Source organism: Nansenia antarctica (assembly GCF_963989245.1).
Source record: "Nansenia antarctica genome assembly, chromosome: 10".
Classification (NCBI taxonomy): domain Eukaryota; kingdom Metazoa; phylum Chordata; class Actinopteri; order Argentiniformes; family Microstomatidae; genus Nansenia; species Nansenia antarctica.
In genome coordinates, this window is record NC_137680.1 from 21,567,494 (window position 1) to 21,586,896 (window position 19,403).

The 19,403-nt window shown below is 44.3% G+C and overlaps 2 protein-coding genes across 2 annotated transcripts; both read right to left on the reverse strand.

Annotated features, from left to right (window-relative positions):
• Positions 1 to 1,347: 1,347 nt before the first annotated feature.
• LOC308166747 (solute carrier family 45 member 4-like) lies at positions 1,348 to 8,702 on the reverse strand (the record flags this gene model as incomplete). Its single annotated transcript, XM_080541072.1, has 7 exons — positions 1,348 to 1,719; positions 2,758 to 2,969; positions 4,389 to 4,488; positions 4,686 to 5,863; positions 6,271 to 6,450; positions 6,593 to 6,781; positions 8,477 to 8,702. The coding sequence occupies 7 exons, from the start codon at positions 8,700 to 8,702 to the stop codon at positions 1,348 to 1,350; spliced, it is 2,457 nt and encodes an 818-aa protein (XP_080397198.1).
• A 2,756-nt stretch (positions 8,703 to 11,458) lies between these two features.
• Positions 11,459 to 12,490, reverse strand: gpr20 (G protein-coupled receptor 20; the record flags this gene model as incomplete). Its single annotated transcript, XM_080541073.1, has 1 exon — positions 11,459 to 12,490. The coding sequence occupies one exon, from the start codon at positions 12,488 to 12,490 to the stop codon at positions 11,459 to 11,461; it is 1,032 nt and encodes a 343-aa protein (XP_080397199.1).
• Positions 12,491 to 19,403: the final 6,913 nt, after the last annotated feature.

A 19,403-nucleotide genomic window follows, 5' to 3' on the forward strand; every position in this document is an offset into this window, starting at 1 on the left:
AACACTCATAGTAAAGCACGCTCACATAAGTCTTAAGAGGCCCTGCATCTTTTTATTGAGGCACATATTTTAGTGCCGCTTGAAATTATATTGCAGCTGTTTGATGTCGAACCTGCAGGGCAATAGTCCTTCCTTTATATGATGTAGGTCATCTCCAATGAGCCTGAGAGCATTTTAGAGTCATAGACTTTAAAGAACCTACTGTAGTTACCAGTTACTGCTACTTACCATGTAGTAGACTATAATCTATTACAAGATGTCCCTTTAAAACTCTCATGTGTTTGAATGTCACAATCACTTCAGCATTTGATCCTTACCTAGGAATGAAGGCTTGGATTGGCAGTGATTATATTCAAATAATCAATCGTAGTGTTGTAAACTACAGACCATTCAATCCTTGAATGGCAAAAAAAAAAAAGAAAAAAAAAAGAAAGGAATGTCCTGAATGTAATGGCCATTTAACTGACACTTTTATCTAAAGCGACTTACGTTGCAGTGAGTGCATACACTTTAAAGTATATATCCAAGTACTTTTGGCAAGTTCTCCATATGGAGAGATTTGGTGCTGTGCATAGATTAGGCATTGGCAGAAATGTGGCCGTGGTATTTTCGTATGCAGCATTTCGGTGATAAACCCTGAGTGTTTTCATGATATGCATGTGCATGCGCTAAAAGAATACAAGTGGATCTCCACACTAAGGTAGTTAATGTAACAGGGAATGTAGAGAAAGAGATCCTGCACTGGATCATTGGTAGTTGCAGCAGCCATTTTGTGTAGAATGGCACGGTTTGAGACAGGCCCTCTGTTGTGCGTGGGGGAAAACAATTTTTGAGATGATCCGAAAAAACGTTAACCTGTCACTCCAACCACTTTGTACGATCACATAATGAAATCAAAAAATACATGTTTTCAATTTAAAACATGTCGTGAAAATATATACATTCACATGTGCTGTTTTAAAAAAAAAAAAAATCAACTATCAACAGAAGTAGTATGGTCCAAGTCACATTTTTGAAAAAAGATATTAACTACAGCATTAAACTTGTGCATGCATGAAGTGGAAACTCCTCTCAGTTTCATTATTGCCTCAAGGAGGCCCTTCAAAACAGGGACACCGTACACCTCTAAACCCCACAAGGAAATAAAAAAAACATGAAGCCTCTTCCACAACTGCAACATGCCTCAATGGTCAAAGAATTGCACAACGGGTTCAATGGACCGTCCATCCAAACTGCACCTCGTGAGATCTGAGAGTGGCCCACAGTCCCTCCTCTCCTCATTCTCCACTAGATATCGGATTTGAGAGTGTTATGGTGTGGGGGTCCACAGTCCCTCCTTCCCCTCCTCTAGATAGTGGACTCGTTGTCTGGCTTGCTGAAGCTTCTCCTGTGCGTCACTTTGAGCAGGACCGGCTCCTGTGTGCTAGGGCCGGGCTCTGAGGCCGCCACCAGCCCGTGGGCCTTGTCTCCTTTGGCCTTGTTGTTGTTGTCCTGGTGGCTGGAGGAGTCTGGGTAGATCAGCAGGAGGGCGGCGGTGAGGAAGCCCAGGAAGGAGCCTCCCGAGGCCATCATGGGGATGACCCTGACGCTCCCCGTGGCGTCCACCACCGCGCCCAGCGCAGACGCCACCAGGATCTGGGCGATGTACACCTGGCACGACAGGATGGCACAGTCGATGCCAAAGCCTCTCCTGGAGTTCCCTGGACTGTGGTGGATGTACTGTGGGTGGAGACAGAAAATACATGTTGAATGAAAAAAGAGATATAAAGAGATAAAAAGATATATACACTGCTCAAAGAAATAATGGGAACACTTCAAGGATATGCCTTCCCCCGGACCATCACTGACACGTCAAACCGGTCATGCTGGATGTTGCAGGCAGCACAATGTGTGTGTCACATGTTCTCAGTGCTCTCATCTGAGAAAAGAACGGGGGCGCCAATGGCGAACCTGTCAATTCTGGTGTTCTCTGGCAGATGCCAATGGAGCTGCACGGTTCTGGGCTGTGAGCACAAGTCCCACTAGAGGACGTCAGGCCCTCATACCATCCTCATGGAGTCTGTTTCTGACAGTTTGGTCAGAAACATGCACACGAGTAGCCCGCTAGAGGTCATTTTGTAGGGCTCTGGCTAAGGAGCAGATACCGGTCCTGCTGCTGGGTTGTTGCCCTTCTACGGCCCTGTCCAGCTCTCCTCGTGTAATGGCCCGTCTCCCGGTATCTGCTCTACGCTCTTGAGACTGTGCTGGGAGACACAGCAAACCTTCTTGCAACGGCACTTATGGATGTGCCATCCTGGAGGAGCTGGACTACCTGTGCAACCTGAATGGGCTGCAGGTACTGCCTCATGCTACCAGTAGTGATGACAAGGGCTCTAGCAAAATGCGAAACTAGAGAAAAATCAGTCAGGAAAGATAAGGTCTGTGGCCTCCACCTGCAAAACCCTTTCCTTTTTGGGGGTTGTCTTGCTGTTGCCTCTCCTGTCCACCTGTTGTCGCTTTCATTTGCACCAAAGCAGGCGAAATCCTGAATGAAACACTTCCTAACTGGACAGATCGACATTCCAGAAGTTTAATTGACTTGGTGTTATACTGTGATGATTAAAAGTGTTCCCTTCATTTTTTTCAGCAGTGTATTTAACATAATTCTAGAATAATAATAAGCAATTTTTACATTAGAAAATTACAGCCTATTTTACCGTAATAATGGACACATATGGCATCTAAAGTACAACACGGTCAGTGTCAAACTGTACCAACCTCTTTGTTCTCATGGTACTGGCCTAGCAGAGCATACGGGCAGTAGGAGATACTCATGGATATGACTCCCATGGTGCTGATCATCACCATGGCGACATAGACGTTGGGGAAGATAGACATCACTGCCGTCCCCACAGAGAAGCCCAGAGTACCCAGGATGTAAATGACCTTAATGCTGAGGTCATAGTTGTCCAGGTACTTCTGGAGCAAAGCTGCAAACAAATACTAGAGATGAGAGATCCACACAATATAGGCTACTGTACACAAGTAGCATAAACATCTCAAATCTGTGTGCTGGTCGTGAGTTAAAGGGGCAATCTGGGATTCAAACAACAACAACAACAAAGCACTGTAGCGGCTATGGATGCAAGGACTGACCATCCATGAGATCAACCTTAGTTTTGAGTGATTTTTTTCTTCTTTTGAGAGAGTTTTGAAGCTACACAGTGTTTGCTTACAGTTGCATTGTTTACAAACAAGCTTATATTTTAGGTTCTGATGGGGTAAGACAGTTGAACTAAACTAAAGAGGTTATGGTCAAGAATCAATGCACCGATACCGATACCAGTACTCATACTCGTAAAACTACTCTGATACAACCGCTCCCGATACCACTTAACGGCAACGTAACGTAACCTCTCGTAGCAGGTAGGCAGAGGAGGAGCAATGTCAGCAGTTTGGAGATATTTTAGGATAAGCGATGATGACGACGAAAGTAGAGCAGTCTGCAAACTCTGCTTTGCTAAATTCTGTATGTGACAGGGTCTGGTGAAGGAGGTAACAAGACCGGAATCGTCAAGCCGCGAAAATGACCAAAACTTTTTTATTTTCTCCTGTCTTTTTTCATATTACGAAGGTTTAAGTGTTGAAGAGCCCACTCAATATAACAAAAACAGTTTTAGGATCACTAAATACTTATAATTTGTCAGCAAATTCAGCTTGGTTTTGAATCACTGTACTGTCTGCCTTCCTGTTGTCCTCGGATGAGTGTTAGTGATACATGGCTTGTAAACAAACAAACTTAAGTTTTAGCACTGTTCAAAAGCAAGGACTGTGAGATCATTTACGTAGTTGTGTAGTTATGGGTTTTTAGCATGTTCATGTTCTATCAGCATGATGTGATGTGCTAACATGCCATTAGATAGCAGTGTTTGTTAGCTACTAGCTAGCTACCAACGCAATGGTAGCAAACGCGTCTGTTTTTCTCCGGCATTTGGTTTGAGGTGTAATAATTCAAATAAGCATATCTTCTTCAACTATTTTAACATTTCAATGTATGACATATCATTATAAATCAATCTACACTTTCATAATCTGTAAAAAAACAAAAAAACAACAACACCAGACCCTGTCACATATTTAATCTGTTACAGTCAGAAATAAAGGAACAGCTGATGAAAATAAAACATGTTTTCAAAGACATTGTTAGAACTGTAATGGTATTATTAAGTACTTGTATCGGTACTCGGTATCGGCAAGTACCCAAATATAAATACTTGTACTTGGTCTGAAAAAAAGTGCCCTCTGTTCACTGTGTACTGTGATGTGTTCTATGACTGTTGATGCTGATGATGTAATAGGTTGTTCTATGAGTTGGGAGTGGTAACTGATGGACTAGGAGCAGGCCTTACCTGAGCAGACAGCAGCAGTAGCAGCATACACCACCAGGCCCCAGCAGCCCATCTGTACTCCCTTATGGTAGTTCTGCAGCTCAGTGGAGTTAGCAGGAGCCTACATGAACACCAACAAAAAACAGACACGTAAGAGGCCTCCACCTCAGGCTGCCGAAGCCATTTGTGCAACGCCGTTGTTACTTACTATACAGACTCCTACTTTCACTATGAGTGGCCACTGTGGCCCTGAGGTCATACTGGTTCGGGTCCAGATCTACAGTATGACAGAACACTTGGACTCGAGAGTGTGCTTACTTTGGGGTCTCCTGCGTAGATGACCTGGCCCATGAAGTCCGTGTAGAAGACCGCCTCGGCGATGATGGAGAACCAGGTGAGCAGGTGGCAGATGCACAGGCGCCACAGCTGGCTGGGCATCTTCAGCATGGAGAGCCACAGCAGCTTCACCGTGGTGCCCGAGTCCCCTTCTTCCCCTTCGCTCTCCTCCGAGTCCCCGCTGGACAGGCTGGTCCCGCTCTGCAGCATCTCCCGCCTCTTCTGCCTCCGGAGCATCTCCGAGATGTCGATCATGCTGTGGGAGGTCTTCATGGGCGCGGGGGGGTCGCCCGGCTTGCGGTGGCGCAGATAGCGCGGGGAGCCCACCCGGCCGTAGTAGGAGAAGGTGAACGAAGGCTGGCGGTAGAAGGTGTGGGGATGGCTCCGGACCAAGGCGCTGGCGTTGGGGTTGGACTGTCTGAGGCCTAGCTGGGCCTGGCTGCTGGTGGCTCCGCGGGCGTGGTTGGAGCCTCCGCCGCCGCCACCACCGGCTCCGTTAAGAGCTTTGGCCTGGTGGACTCCTTGGTTGTGGAGCGGCATGTCCTCCCCGCCGTGGGGAGATTCCTGGGGGAAGTGGGGGAGCAGGCTGTCGTCCTCCTGGGTCTGGGGGCTCTCCTGGCTCCCCGCGCTGCTGCGGGAGCGTCGCTGGGGGGTCGTCCCCTGGTAGGCGGCGGGCAGGAAGTCCTGGAAAATGGAGGGCTCGATGACGGCCAGGAACTGGGCGTCCGGGTCCAGGTCCTCGTCCAGCTCGATGGTGGCGTCGGGCATGGCCAGGATGGAGTCGCTCTTGCTCCTCACCCGGTCCACGTTCAGGAAGTCCATGTCCAGCTCTCTCTCCGAGTAGGCGTCCTCGCCGGGGGGGCCGAACGCCTCGTCCTCCCCTATGAGCTCCAGCTGGGGGAGGGCAAGGCAGCGTCCGGCCAGACCCCCGTTGACTTTGAGGGAGGAGGACAGGCTGTGGGAGTCTCCCTCTCCCTGGGCCTCCGGGTGCAGGCTGAAGCGCTCCTCCTTGATGCTGAACATGTGCAGCGTCACCGACACGATGAAGATGACGGCCGCGAAGAGGAACAGGATTTGTTCCTGGGACTTGAAGGCCCGTCCCAGGAGGGTGTTGGTCCAGTCTAGCCCACCCAGCATGTAGCCCACGGCTCCTCCTAACCCTGCCAGAACACAATGTCACAACAACTTTTTACTGTGACTTTTACTGTGACTTTTACTGTGACTTTTACTGCGACAGTGTTTGGGAGAACCACGATTACCGATAGTGGTAAAGACCATCTTTGTTCAGAAAGAGCCCTAGGTGGCCTTGCATTCCAAACATGTACAGTAGGCATAACAGTATGATACATATAGGCCTCAACAACATGAAATTGCTGATCGCAAGCGAACAAAGAGCTACTATAAATGACGTTGACATCTCTAGGGCTTCTTTAGAGCTGTTACAGACTAACTGTCAACCGGACATTCCTCCCTCACAGTCACAGAGTAATCCGTAATTAACTCAAGAGAGGTGAGGATAGGGCCAACGGAAGAGAAGACTTGGGTTCAAGAGATTAGGATAGTGTACCTGCAGAGAAGGCATGGATGTTGAGGGCCATGTCCTGCTCCTCTGTGTCTGCTACGTCCAGCAGGTAGGCTCTGATGGGTCCCTCGGAGGCGTCCGCGCTGAAGTCCAGCACCACCACACCCAACACCGTCAGCACTATCCCGATGGGCTGTTTGTTTGGAACGTCCCCCAGGGAGAGTCCTGTCGCACCACCGCAAGTGAGTCAGACAATTGACGAAAAGGTCTACAACACGTTTGTTTATCTTTCTCTCATATAAAATACCCTCCCAATGAGGATGATTATCAGAGTAGGCCTTCAGGCAACACCACGACAGAGGCTTACCTATGAGCGATCCGTTGAGGAAGAGAGCCACGCCCAGTAACACGCCTACACACAGTGCCAAGATGAAAGGGCGCCTGCGGCCCCATTTCAGGGTGCAGCGGTCGCTGGCTGAGCCGATCAGAGGGGTGAGAATCAGGCCCAGTATGGGACTCAGGAACCACGTTAGGCTGTAGTACTGCTCCGGAAGACCTTGGAGAAAAGATAGATAGATAGATAGATAGATAGATAGATAGATCTGTATTTAGTCAGGACAGTGCACATTAATGAACAGTCACTTAAACAAAGTATGTTGACAGTAAATATGCCGGATTTAGCTGTGATTTAGCTAATTTGCATCCGTAGTCCTCATGACATAAAATTGTACAATAGATTAAACAAAAAAACAAGAATAATGGACAACATCACAACAGAATACAATAGGGCATAGAATAGAAAAGAGAAAAACTAAACTCATTACATTTACATTTGACATTGTTCAGTCATTAGTCACAGTCATTACATTAGTCAGTACCCTTGCACTAATTCCTCTGCTACAGGTTTTTCTTGCAGAGGAAAAGAAGTCGAGCAATCTGTTTGAAAGTGCCAGTGCTCAGTAAGCTGGAATTCATCTGCAAGACACAACTTGTTGGTAAAACTAAAACATTATCCCCTGACTCACACAGACTGCTCTCTGTATTTTAGGAATAATAACTACTGCAACAACAGGGCAGTGGTAGGCAGGGCAACCATTACACCAAAGGAGTTGTGAAATGTGAAATGTAGTGGCATGGCCTGGCAGAAAGAGACAGTTACAGCAGTTCAGACAGACAGCCAGCCTTTTTCCTGCTTCAGATCGAACAACATTGTGCTAGAGTATGCTTGAATTTAGAATGCTAAAAAAGGCAAAATGCATATCTTGATACTGTATGGTTATGGAATGTGACCACATATGACAAATGCATAATGTTATGATATCTGTTAGGCTAATCAGAGGCTAATCATTACAACGTGAGTTGTGTCATCAACTCACATAAATCAAGACAAGGAAAGCAGCTGGCATCAAGTCAGATCTAGGCCTATCCCTCCACTATATCTGAGAGGTCACCTTCTCAGAGATGCCAAGCAGCAAAGGTCCAAAAGCAGTTAAATATAGGCTACATGACAAGCTCCAATAATTAATGACTGGGCTTGTACTCAAGGGAATGGTAGGAAAATGTTTGCAAAGTCTAAAAAAACTGAACTTAAAATACATTTTGTAGTCAATTTGTAACTTCTGTTGCGACAGCTCCACTCAAATGCACATTTTAATTTTTAACTAGCCTAACTCAAATTGCATAATAGTTCCATTTTAGCCTACACTATCGATAATGTTACCATATACTAATTTCTTACCTAATGCCTCTGCTCTCTACCAGTTAGGCCTACATTCTCCTCAATATCTCTAACCAGGGGAAGTGTACAGTAATCACACAAACTACATTGATGGAAATGGGTTTGATGATGCATTTCCTTGGATAGGGCATGCCTACCTAACAGGAAGACAATAGCATATCCCAAATACAAAATAGATGGTAAAACTGTTTTGGAACTAGCCTTACTTTTGGCAAATAACTTTTTTTCTTTTTTTTTACTGCCCGGTAGGAAAACAGGCACACTGAAATGTGCCGACTCATGCATTCCCACCATACCTAACAAACTTTGTAGAACCCATTGTTATTTTTTGCATTTGTGGCAAACCTAGTAACGGCCCCCGTCAGCTGTCTTTGCAGATAGTTAACATAACTGCCAGCCCTGTTGACGGGGTGAACGACACGTACAGGTACATGGGGAACCCACCTACACACCTGTTGGAAAGAAAAATCCTTCAACCGTTCTCTTTTGAGAGAAGGAGAATTAAAACCGTACCGATTTGCAGTAGCACTGGTGTGACCAGCGCTGTCTCCATTGCATAGCAAAACTCTCTGCCGAACATGACGGCTCCGTGCATGACCCACTTGCGCAGAGGGATGCGGTTCCCGGCCCCTTGGCTCACAGACACGTTAGGACTCTCTCCATCCCTGCTCTCCACGCTGGGCTTCTTCACGGGCATCTCCTCTACATCCTGCACCTGCAAAGCATCCTGGGGTACCATTGTTGCGAGCTAGTAAACAACTACACAGGGGGTAGGACACTGCTCGACGCACGGTCCCTCCTCCCTCGATGCGACTGTACTGTAGATGATTCCTTTTACTTTCAATCAGGAGACATCCAGATGGCTTTCAAAACAGCTTTTGGTCTAGTGATGCACTTTGATTGTAACTCGTAAGGTTAAGTGGCAAACATTTGGCTATGTAAGAGATTTGCTGTCTTTAGCGTCTGATGTTCAGTATAAAAATCCATATGTGCCATTCAGGTAAATCCCGTTTCATGATGTCTTCAGGGGAGAGGCTGAGGAGGAGTGGGTGGGTGAGATGGGGGGCCAGTGTCGGTAGATGTCCTTTTGTAAATCCCCATGGAGTGACTCATTAATCTGCAGGGAGGGGGGGGCAAGAGAGACAGAAAGCAACACAGTTAGTTAACCCTGAACCCTGTTTAGAACTTGATAACCAATGTAAGTTGAAAGATGCTGATTTAGTACACAATGTAGGGCTATACAAAATACGTCATATCTTAGTTAGATAGCTGGCTGGGTATGGTCCACAATGCACATCTTTCGTGTCGGAAATTAGATAGTTGCTAATCTCCACATATGCCATAAAATGACAATTAAAAAAAACTAAAACTAAAAAGCCTGCAATTACCAATCTCAGATACAACCATCCCGACTAAACTGGAGGAGATCCTGTCACATAGGCCTACTGGATTACATGGAATCATATCGTGCCACACAAATATGCGTCATCTTGGCAATGACACTGGCATACCGGCAGGCTATTGTAGAAACCTTGACAGAATGTGATTCAGGGAACTCTTTCATTTTCAAACATAGCCTAGGTAGTACACAATCAGGGATTACTGAGGTCTAGCCTCACTGTAAACATCACTTACCTTTTAAAAGACAGAGGTGATGACAGAGTCACCTATTCAGAAGAATCACATCCAACTGATCACAAACTCAAGAGACTTACAACGTCCAGCTTCTAGAGGACTTGTACAACCCTTGACACAGGGACTACTAATAGCCTATGGTTGTTCAGGTGAATGTACCAGGAGATGATAGTTTAAGCTTTTGGTGCCTACCTTCCCAGACACTTTCACATGACTAAAAGTAGTTCCTATGTGGAAAATTCCTCCCCAGACGTTGCGACCCACCCCTGTCGAGGTATGCCCCTGGCCTGGACTAGCTCCACCCCGAGTCTCGCCTCTCACCAGGGGGTATTCCATCAACGTCGCAAAAAGGAACATCCAGGCTTATTTTGATAAGTCTCGCGAGACTTGGAAAAATAAGGCTGGATTTTTGTATAAATCTCGCGGGATTTATCAAAATAAGCCTGGATTGTCCTTTAGCGACCAGGACGGAATACCCCCCAGGCTTTTTTTCCCCCACAGTAAAAAAATGTTCTACCAGTTTATATACGACACGGGCACGTTTAATACAGGGTGGCGCGTGGGGCAACTAAGTTAGCTTGCTAGCGAGCAATTTCGCAAGCTAAGACCACAATATTGAAACTACACGTGGCTCTGCGTGCTGTCAAATTGTAAAGCTTTGAAGTGAACTACTCTGGAAAGCATCTGGCACCTGACAGGTGTCTACGTCTAAGTTAGCTTAGCTCGCTAGCTATCAAATCATACTCATTATCAATGAAGTTATAGCCACAGATGAAACATACCGTTACCTGATCCCCTTTTCCAATGTAACGATGCATCAAAGTGTGCGTGGTCAGTCGCATGTGTTCATGGCTGGCTAGTGTTCGTTGACCGGTCTCTCATTCATCACCACGGTAACAAAGCAGCTCCCGGCGAGCTGACATCACCACAACTGACGACTTCACTAACCGCTCTAGCCACCTGATTAGGGGGTGCGTTCGTAAACTCGCTCTGAGAGCGCCGGAGCGCACACTGCGTTCGACGTCATGAAGGGACCAAGTCATTCGATTGGACAAGAGGTATCCCACGAGTGCTGATCAAGATTCCAGAGCGAGTTTTACCAACGCAGCCTAGCTGTGAACCTATGAGGGAGATGATAGATCACATTTCGCAGCTACAGTTGAGTATAACAATGTAGGTACTATTACTCAATTCTACATTTATTGGCACAGATCTCAAATAAAATGTAAACATGATAAATATAGGAGACACAGTGAACACAATGAGTAGATTTTATTCTATATATTTTGGACAGTTGGCTTAATAATTAACAGAATAATGAAAATAGCATAATCAAAAAACAGTTTGTAACTTTGCTCCTTAAATACTTAAACATATTTAACACCTGTCTCTAAGAAACTGAAAAGAAATGTCTTATATATAATGCTAAGCATTACACAAACCTACCATACAGTAACTGAGTAAAAGTGCAGTATACAAATCATTTCTATTCCTTTCATCCAAGCCAATGCGTGACACATTTCAGTTGTACATTGAGCAAATGAATCAATGATTGTCAACACAAGTAATAATATGAGGTTGGATGCCTAACAGTAATAGTACAAGGCACAACTGGTTTAACAGATAGTTAAGAAGTAAACGTCCTCATTAACCTATAGGCTTTTACACAGGAGGAAGTTCATGTCTCCAAAATCCATCAAAATATTTCAATTTCTATGCATGAGAGCATGATTCCAAACATTTAAAAGTGTCAATGCCGCTGCCTTGTCCTCCATCCTCTCACAGTAAAGGTGGAGCCCTCTACAGTCTATCTGGGTTATCCTGTACATATCCTGTACACGGCCCCGCTCTCTCTCTCTTTCATGCTGTGTGACTTCCTGGCTGCGGAGAGGATAGATTCATCATCATCATGCTGTGAGCGATAGCAGTCACCGTGCCAGAGCCTCTGGAGCTCTTCTGCATGCTTATGACGTCCCCGCTGGTGTGCTCTGCCTCCGCCTTGCGGAAGAAGCTCCTCACGGTGGACTGGAACTTGTTGGTGACGAAGCAGTAGACGATGGGGTCCATGCAGCTGTTGAGACTGCTGAGGGTGACGGTGACGTGGTAGACGATGACGTGGTGGGGCATCTCGGGGTAGAAGTACACCAGGACCTGCCTCACGTGGAACGGCGTGAAGCAGATGGTGAAGATGACCAGCACGGTGGTCAGGAGCTGCACGGCCCGCATCCGCCTCTCCCGGCTCTGCTGCATCAGGCCGGGGTTGGACAGGGCGCACATGATGCGCACGGTGAACACCACGATGATGACCAGGGGGAGGAAGAACTCGAAGACGGTCAGGACGAAGAGCCGGGAGAGGCAGCAGCCCACGTGTCTGAAGGCGGTGGTGAGGAAAGAGTACGTGACCACGATGGCGAAGAGCCAGATGAAGAGGCAGATCCCCTTGGCCACGTTGGGGTTCCTCCATTTGCGAGAGGCCTCCACCTGCACGATGGCCAGGTAGCGGTCCACGCAGATGCTGGTGAGGAAGAGGATGCTGCAGTACATGTTGACAAAGTAGCTGAAGATATGCACGTAGGAACAGTTGAGACATTTCCCCCCGCTGTAATACAGTATGATACGGGTGGGCAGCGACAGGTTCACCAGGAGGTCTGTGATGGCCAGGTTGATGGTGTAGATGACTGAGGTAGTCTTGGGCTTGGTGCGGTAACAGAAGATGTACAGCGCCAGGGTGTTGAGGACCATGCCCACCATGAAGATGAGCGTGTTGACCACCACTAGGCCAATCCAGAGGCTGTAGAAGTCGTTGTAGAGACCCTCATCAAGATGGGCCAGTCTATGCAGGTACGGCTCCCTGAAGACCACGGAACTGTTGCTGGTGACCATGGGCGTCATGGATGAAGAAGTATTGAAATCCAGTGACCTCTCAGTAAAGTTAGACTCCATGGTTCTGTGGCTGGCCCTCTGTCTGCAAAACAAACAAACCAGAAAGGATTTAAGTGGAAAGTTATTTTTGTAAAAGATAAAAACTATTTTCCCTGTATGGGCTTATTTAGTGGGAAGTATGTTACTCATGACGTTCATCTCATTCTGAACAACATTATTTGAGTTAAGCAATTATGATGTTTGGATTTGTATGATACTGTAATTTACAGACTGAAGCCTATATTTACTAAACACAAATGTGTTTTCCCTCCTGCATTAGAGTTGGATTTCTGCACGATCCAGATATTTGTTTGTGTACACATACTAGACTAGAGGAGGAATAACTACACTAGGGCCCGTGAGAACGGGCACCCTCTTGTTACCTAAACACTAATTCACCTTTAACATGGATCCTGGACTGGGCCACTAATGTCACTGTGTCCAGCATACACGCACATTGTACTATCATCAAAGTATTTATTTTTGTTGGCAGCATCCCCATTAACAAGATCGTTATAAGGGCATCGGAGGTATTCCATTAGCGTTAGTGTTTATTTTCCAAATAAAAACCATTTACATTTCCCCGGCATGGGAATGAGACATTGGTGTATTTAGTCTTTTCTGTGGTGACGACAGAAAAATGAGGAGCCAGGATAAAAGCAGGCTTGACTTGAAGAAAATAGGCAATAGCAATAGCTTTCTATCGATATATTCTTGTTTTGAAGTTAAGTTATTTTCATCAAAGTGAATCAGCACAGAGATCAAAAGAGAGTAAAACAGATGCTTTGTCTTTGACTCTGGGGCTTTGCAGTGTTATGGCAGTATTATATGACACATTGACCAATCCCCCACTGCTATGAGATTGGGACCTTACGAAAGCAGCCATCACAGAGTCATCTGATTACCCATCGTACTTAGTGTCCTTTTTCCTACAAAAATATTGTCAATTAACAACTTTGTTTACTTTGAAATAAACCAAACAATTTCCATCTGGCCTGTGAACACTGTCTGCTTCACTCAATGAGTCTGCAAGTCATTTTTTTACCTCACTTTCACTGACAGTAGATGCATGTCAGTGTTTTTCAGAATGGTACTGTAGGATGTAATACTACACACTAAAGATAGATGGCCTCTGTATCCTCAAATACTCAATCCTTTCCCACAGCCAGCGATTGACCAAATTAGGGCAGTGAGAGGGGCAGAGGGAGGCAGAGGGGGAAGTGAACTCTGAGGGAACAGCTAGACTGTACTTGCCCACACTTGTCTCCCTGTTATCTTAAACAAGTCAGTTCCATGTAGTGGAATTCTTCAAGAGATTTCTCAACAACTGTTTGCATAATAGTGAGTTCATCTTTGCATGCTCAAAATTCAAAGGCAATATTCGAGGCAAAATTGGGGACATTCAACTTAATGAGTTTAACATGCTCGACTGAGGGCATAATATGAATAATGTGATTTATCAAAAGTAATGAGAGCAAATCTCCATGGCTACAGCCATTGTAAAGATGCATGTGGAAATAAATAGGAATGAATGGGTATTTTCATTGCAATATCCCTGGATATTATTCAGTCCACAAAACTAAATTAATCATCATTAGTGAGAGCATGTGTTCAGAGTGTGTAATTTAAAGGAAATTTAATATTAACTGCTTGTTTCTGAGATTACAGAGATAAATGATTCTTTGCCCGACGTGTTCATTCATAAACAGGCAACTGACAATTCTTCCACTACATGCTTTCAGCAACAGCAAAACAAGAGAATACACTGCAAAATAACAGACAAACAATGATTTATTGTTGCTACTGGGAAAGCGCACTATAGACAAACCGAAAACAAACCTACTGATTGGGGACTGACATTTCACAGCAAAATGACACAAACATATCCAGCACACAGTTTTGACTATACACAAAATGTATGTAAATGTCAAACATACAAGACTGTACGATGAAAGATGACATTAGGATACAGTAGAAACATCCACGGGGTCTTTCCCACAGGAGTGACATGAGAGGAAGCAATGGAACATCTGATGTGTATGATGCCGTACTCTTGCAATTCACTAGTTCCACATTTAGAAATATGTTACAGACCCATGTGTCTGTCGGTAGGTGTCTGGGATTCATATTCATGTCAGATGCTGTGTCAGAGAATAACAATAGCCTTTCTAGATAAAGTGAGATACTGTAGTTTGATTAAAACATAAACAAATAAAGGTTAGAAGAGTTCATAATCTCAATGCACTTTCTCCATTGGTCTATATTGTGTAAGATCATTGTCAAATACCACTGGCCTCCCTTTCAACCTAAACTTCAAAGGATGTCATCTGGTAACAGTGACAGTGAACTAATACTCCGTGGAGCTCAGTCAGGGTTTGCAACAGATCAGAAAATGTTGTACAAATAAATAGCTCTGTGTGAGTCCTTATCTTCATTGATTCAGGCAGGATGTAGCATCACATGGGCGAGATCCCACGATATTCTACATAAACAACGTAGTATAACATGCTTTAGGGCTCTTCTTCACCAGACTGCGTCAGACTAATCTGTTTGATTGTGACATGTGATTTACAATGCCATTAGAGTCATTAATAATCAAAGTAAACCATGTCTTTAAACAGTGCATATTGACCGAATCTGTCAATCTAAACAACAATATTGTACCTTTACGGCATAGACAAAAAAATGACACAAAAATGTCAAATTCAATGTAGTGAAGTAAAACACATCAGTACTCACCGCTGCACCAAGGGAAGTATGGGGAGAGCGATCGATCCGTGGACCAGACTGAGGTGATGTCTCAGTCCACTTGAGGTTAGTCAAGCCCAGGGCCTCCTCAAGTCGCTGAGCCCCCTGACTGCCTAACAGCGCAGACCTCTCCTGTATGAAACCTTCATTTCAGTGTTTACGGTACCTCTAGTCCTCTGCTCCTCAGCATGCTGCTCTCTGCTGCTACTCTCCCCCCACCATCCAAACATTTATAAGGAAACCCCACTGTGCGTTCTCTGTCCCCCTGCCTGCTCTTCCGTTCAGCATCACACTAACTAACTAATCCAGTCCCCTCTCTACCAACAGAGGAAGTCTTCCTAAGTTTACATTGACTGTGACATCACGCCTGCCTGTACCAAGTGCAGGCAGCACAGTATGGGAGAGTACTGTATATATACAATACCCTAGAATATTGGAAGACTGAAAAGAGGCACAGTAACTACAGAAAGGTGACCAGATAGTTGGCAATATCAGTTACAGTAGGAGAGGGTTCCATACAAATGTTTTTTGGGAAAAGTCAAGCAGGAAATGTGTCCCCATTCCCAAGAGTTGTAATCATGATGCAGCATTTCAACAGACTGCGTCACGTGGGTTTGTGGCCTGACTAAAATGCTCATACTGCATAAATACAAACATCAACAACTGTGAATCATAATTAAGAGTATGTGAGGTTAATTGGATGTTACTGCTTTTAGAAGAGCGGTTTGAACATCACTGCGGTGAATAGGGCCCGTGAGTGAAACTCCACTAGACACATTCATCTTCCAGAATGAGCATGAACTTTTTCCACATTTCCTGTAAGGAAGCTCATTTGTCTTGAGCTGTCAGTAGGCTACTCTGTTTTGATGTTCCTGAATTTTTTCTCCAATAACGGATTTGCAAAGAAATAGTGGATTCATGTATGATTGAACATGAGGAGGCCGGCTTTTCAGAGAGAATGCTTCATTTATTTTTTCACATGTCACAAAACATCTCAAGGACTTGATGGATCAACATGTTGTCGGTCCTTAGAATGACAGCAGTGATGAAGTCAAGACAGCATTAAAGGTAAGTACACAACTCAACAGGAAAAGAGGATGTTTGAGAGATTTATGCTAAATCAATTTGTTTAGCTCAGCTCTCTTTGCTTAGCTTGAGGCAAACTATCAAATCAATTAGCCTATGTATAAATACATTGAGAGAGCACGGGGAAAAGTAAACCCAGAGATTTAAATCATCGTATTTTCCTAAGAGTTTGATCATGAACTGTGGGCATACAAGGTTACCAGTCCAGGCCCGCTCCCCTCACAGGCTCCTAACGGTGCTAAACATTGTGTCACGGTGACAAAGCGCAGGGGGCCGTGTTTCATGGAACCGTCCTGACAACGCTCAGGAATGCGCCAAACACAGCACATCGCCCGCTCCCTAAACAGAGGACAAAGGGTGACACCTGTCTCCATAGACCTAAGTTAAGGCACACACACTACAGTGCCGTATCTACGGCACAAATCTCTTCCTCTGAGGTGCACGACAGCCGACAACATCCAAAACACAGTCTAAACTGTTTCCTTCATCCCTAAGTCTAAGTGGTCCTGACTGGATATGCATTAGCAAAACATTTTAAGTGCTGTTTAGACAGGCCCTTCGCTACAACATGACTTAATATTCATTTAGTCTCTTGTGATCTTTAAATAAACACGATGAGATAAAACAAGCTATTTTTAAAACGTATCATACCATACACATGAGACACACTTGGATGGCACAGTATTGTAAAAGAAACAAGGATTAAAGCTGGGATTTCCCGGGTCAACTACAATTACCCACTGGAGCCTAAAAAAAAAAAAAAGATGATACTGAATGCCTTACATGAGACCACAAGGGATGAAAGTTATATTTATATATTTATATTTATTTATTTATTATTACATTTATCGTCACCTTCTTAAAATAATAAATTATGTTTTTGCCTAAATATCATATATTCTATATTATTTTACAAATTACTCAAATTAAAATAAAGAAAGAATTCGTTCAGTTTATTCTGTTTTTCTCAAAACTTGAAAATATGACTTAAAATATAAAATATATGACTTAAAATAAAATATATGATATATAAAATATGACTTAAGCCATTATTTTAAGAATGTGAGGATATTGTAGCTGAGAGGCCTGGGGGGACATTGTACAGTAGATGTAAACCACCTTATTGAAAACACAACACACAATGTGTATCAAATCATCGCTCAACCAAGATGTACATTCAGTCAATGAAAACCTCCATTTAATGCTCCAATTCCTCGTGACCTCCACACGAAACAGAAAAAAAAGGACAACTGGGTCACATCCCATTGAACACACAGCACCAATTATTAGAACGGAAAATTACTCAATCTTCTTCTCTTGTCGGTTCAGTAAAGACCCTGTCTCAGGTCTCTGCTTTCTATCAGAGCACTGCTGTGAGAGAGCTATAGCATCGGGAGTCTAGAAAAGTTCTTGTGGAGATTCTGCTCCAGCTGTGAGTTCCGTGTTGAGCGTGTGAATAATAAACACACGTGAAAGTGATGACAGTGATGTGCCTGAACACGGTACCTGCCCAGCATCACTCACTGGTCTCCCACTGACTCAGAGAGGAGAAAAAGTCTCAAAAGTGTTTCAGGATGTTTTCATGACCTTTCTAAGGGTGTCTGTTAAATTTACAGAAGGATTAAGAAAGGGGGGATGTTTGAGTTGTACTGCCTATGGCATTGGCAGACACTCAAGGTCGCACGCAGAGCCATCAACCATGAATATCACTGAGTTACAGAGCCATGGTCATAACATACTGGATTTGACTGTAAACATCACAGCCGGAATATTCTCAATACTATTTTACAGACATACACTCAAACCTCCCCACCCTTCTTGAGGGAACAGACACAAAAACAAGTCTCAACTTCTTCAGGCCCTCGCAATCAGGAATTACAATCACTTGCTTCGCTCCACTTCCCTAAGCAACTGATATTGGTGCAAAAATATGATTTAGCAGTGAGGCTTGGCGACAGCTGTGGGATAATCACTAATGTGAATAATTACAGATGTTGTAGTCACCCCGCTCCCCAACCCACACCCTTCTGCATTCTCAAGGGCAGGTCTCCAGGGCGCAAAATTAATAAACATTGCAGCACGGCGGCCACTAGGGAAACAACATAAGTCACTGCATATAAAAAGGTAGATATCCTATCTCAAGGTATCAATTTGGGTGAGATATATTTGGTCCTCTCCTCACCTGCCAAGTGCATTAAGAGTGAATGTAGCACCTCTATTTCAACCGTTTGCCAAATACTTTAATCATACACCTTTTTATATATCAATTATTATTAATCTATAGTACATTCACTTATGTAAACACTCTAAAATCCCAACCATATACTGCATATTTACATTGCCCCAGTTGACACTGACATTATCATGATTCGGTTCTAGACTGGGCATATAGTACAGTGCTGCATTTAAAATCAACGCCTTATGTTCTGAACCACTATCAGCCAACATAAAAATGCAGACTCAGGAGCTAAGAGACGCGTCACAGGGTTGGTGATAGGGAGTTTAAATACCTGTGGCTATTTCAGGAGTCTTCCCAGAAGCCATTCATCATGCACTCTCCCTGATTGGAAGATTCTGGCACCCTCATCATCTCAGGACAAATTGCAAGGAACAGCCAGCATATTTGCCCAGAAACAATAGCAGGAGATTAAAATACATCAACACATGCTGCAGAATATAATTATAGTTGATAAATGTCGCCATGTTAGGAACTAATAGCACAAAACGTTTTTAATTTGTGTATTTTAGAAGCTTCCTAGCTAGTAACCACCAATAGATGTCCCCCTTTTCTGTGTTTTATTGCTGTGATGCAAGGAGGACAACAACAAGTCTTGAGGCAATTCAAACAGAGTACAAACCACAAGATACCACAGCACAGTAGCAACATGAGATGAATGGACGCTCATTCAAACAGAAAAAAAGGTTTACTGATGGATGCAGTCAAGTGGGCTATAATTATGAACAATTTACAATTACATTCAAGAAATCCAGGTCATTGTCTGCGTACCTGAGCTAAAACTCTAGTTCTGCATACATATTGGTCCAACAA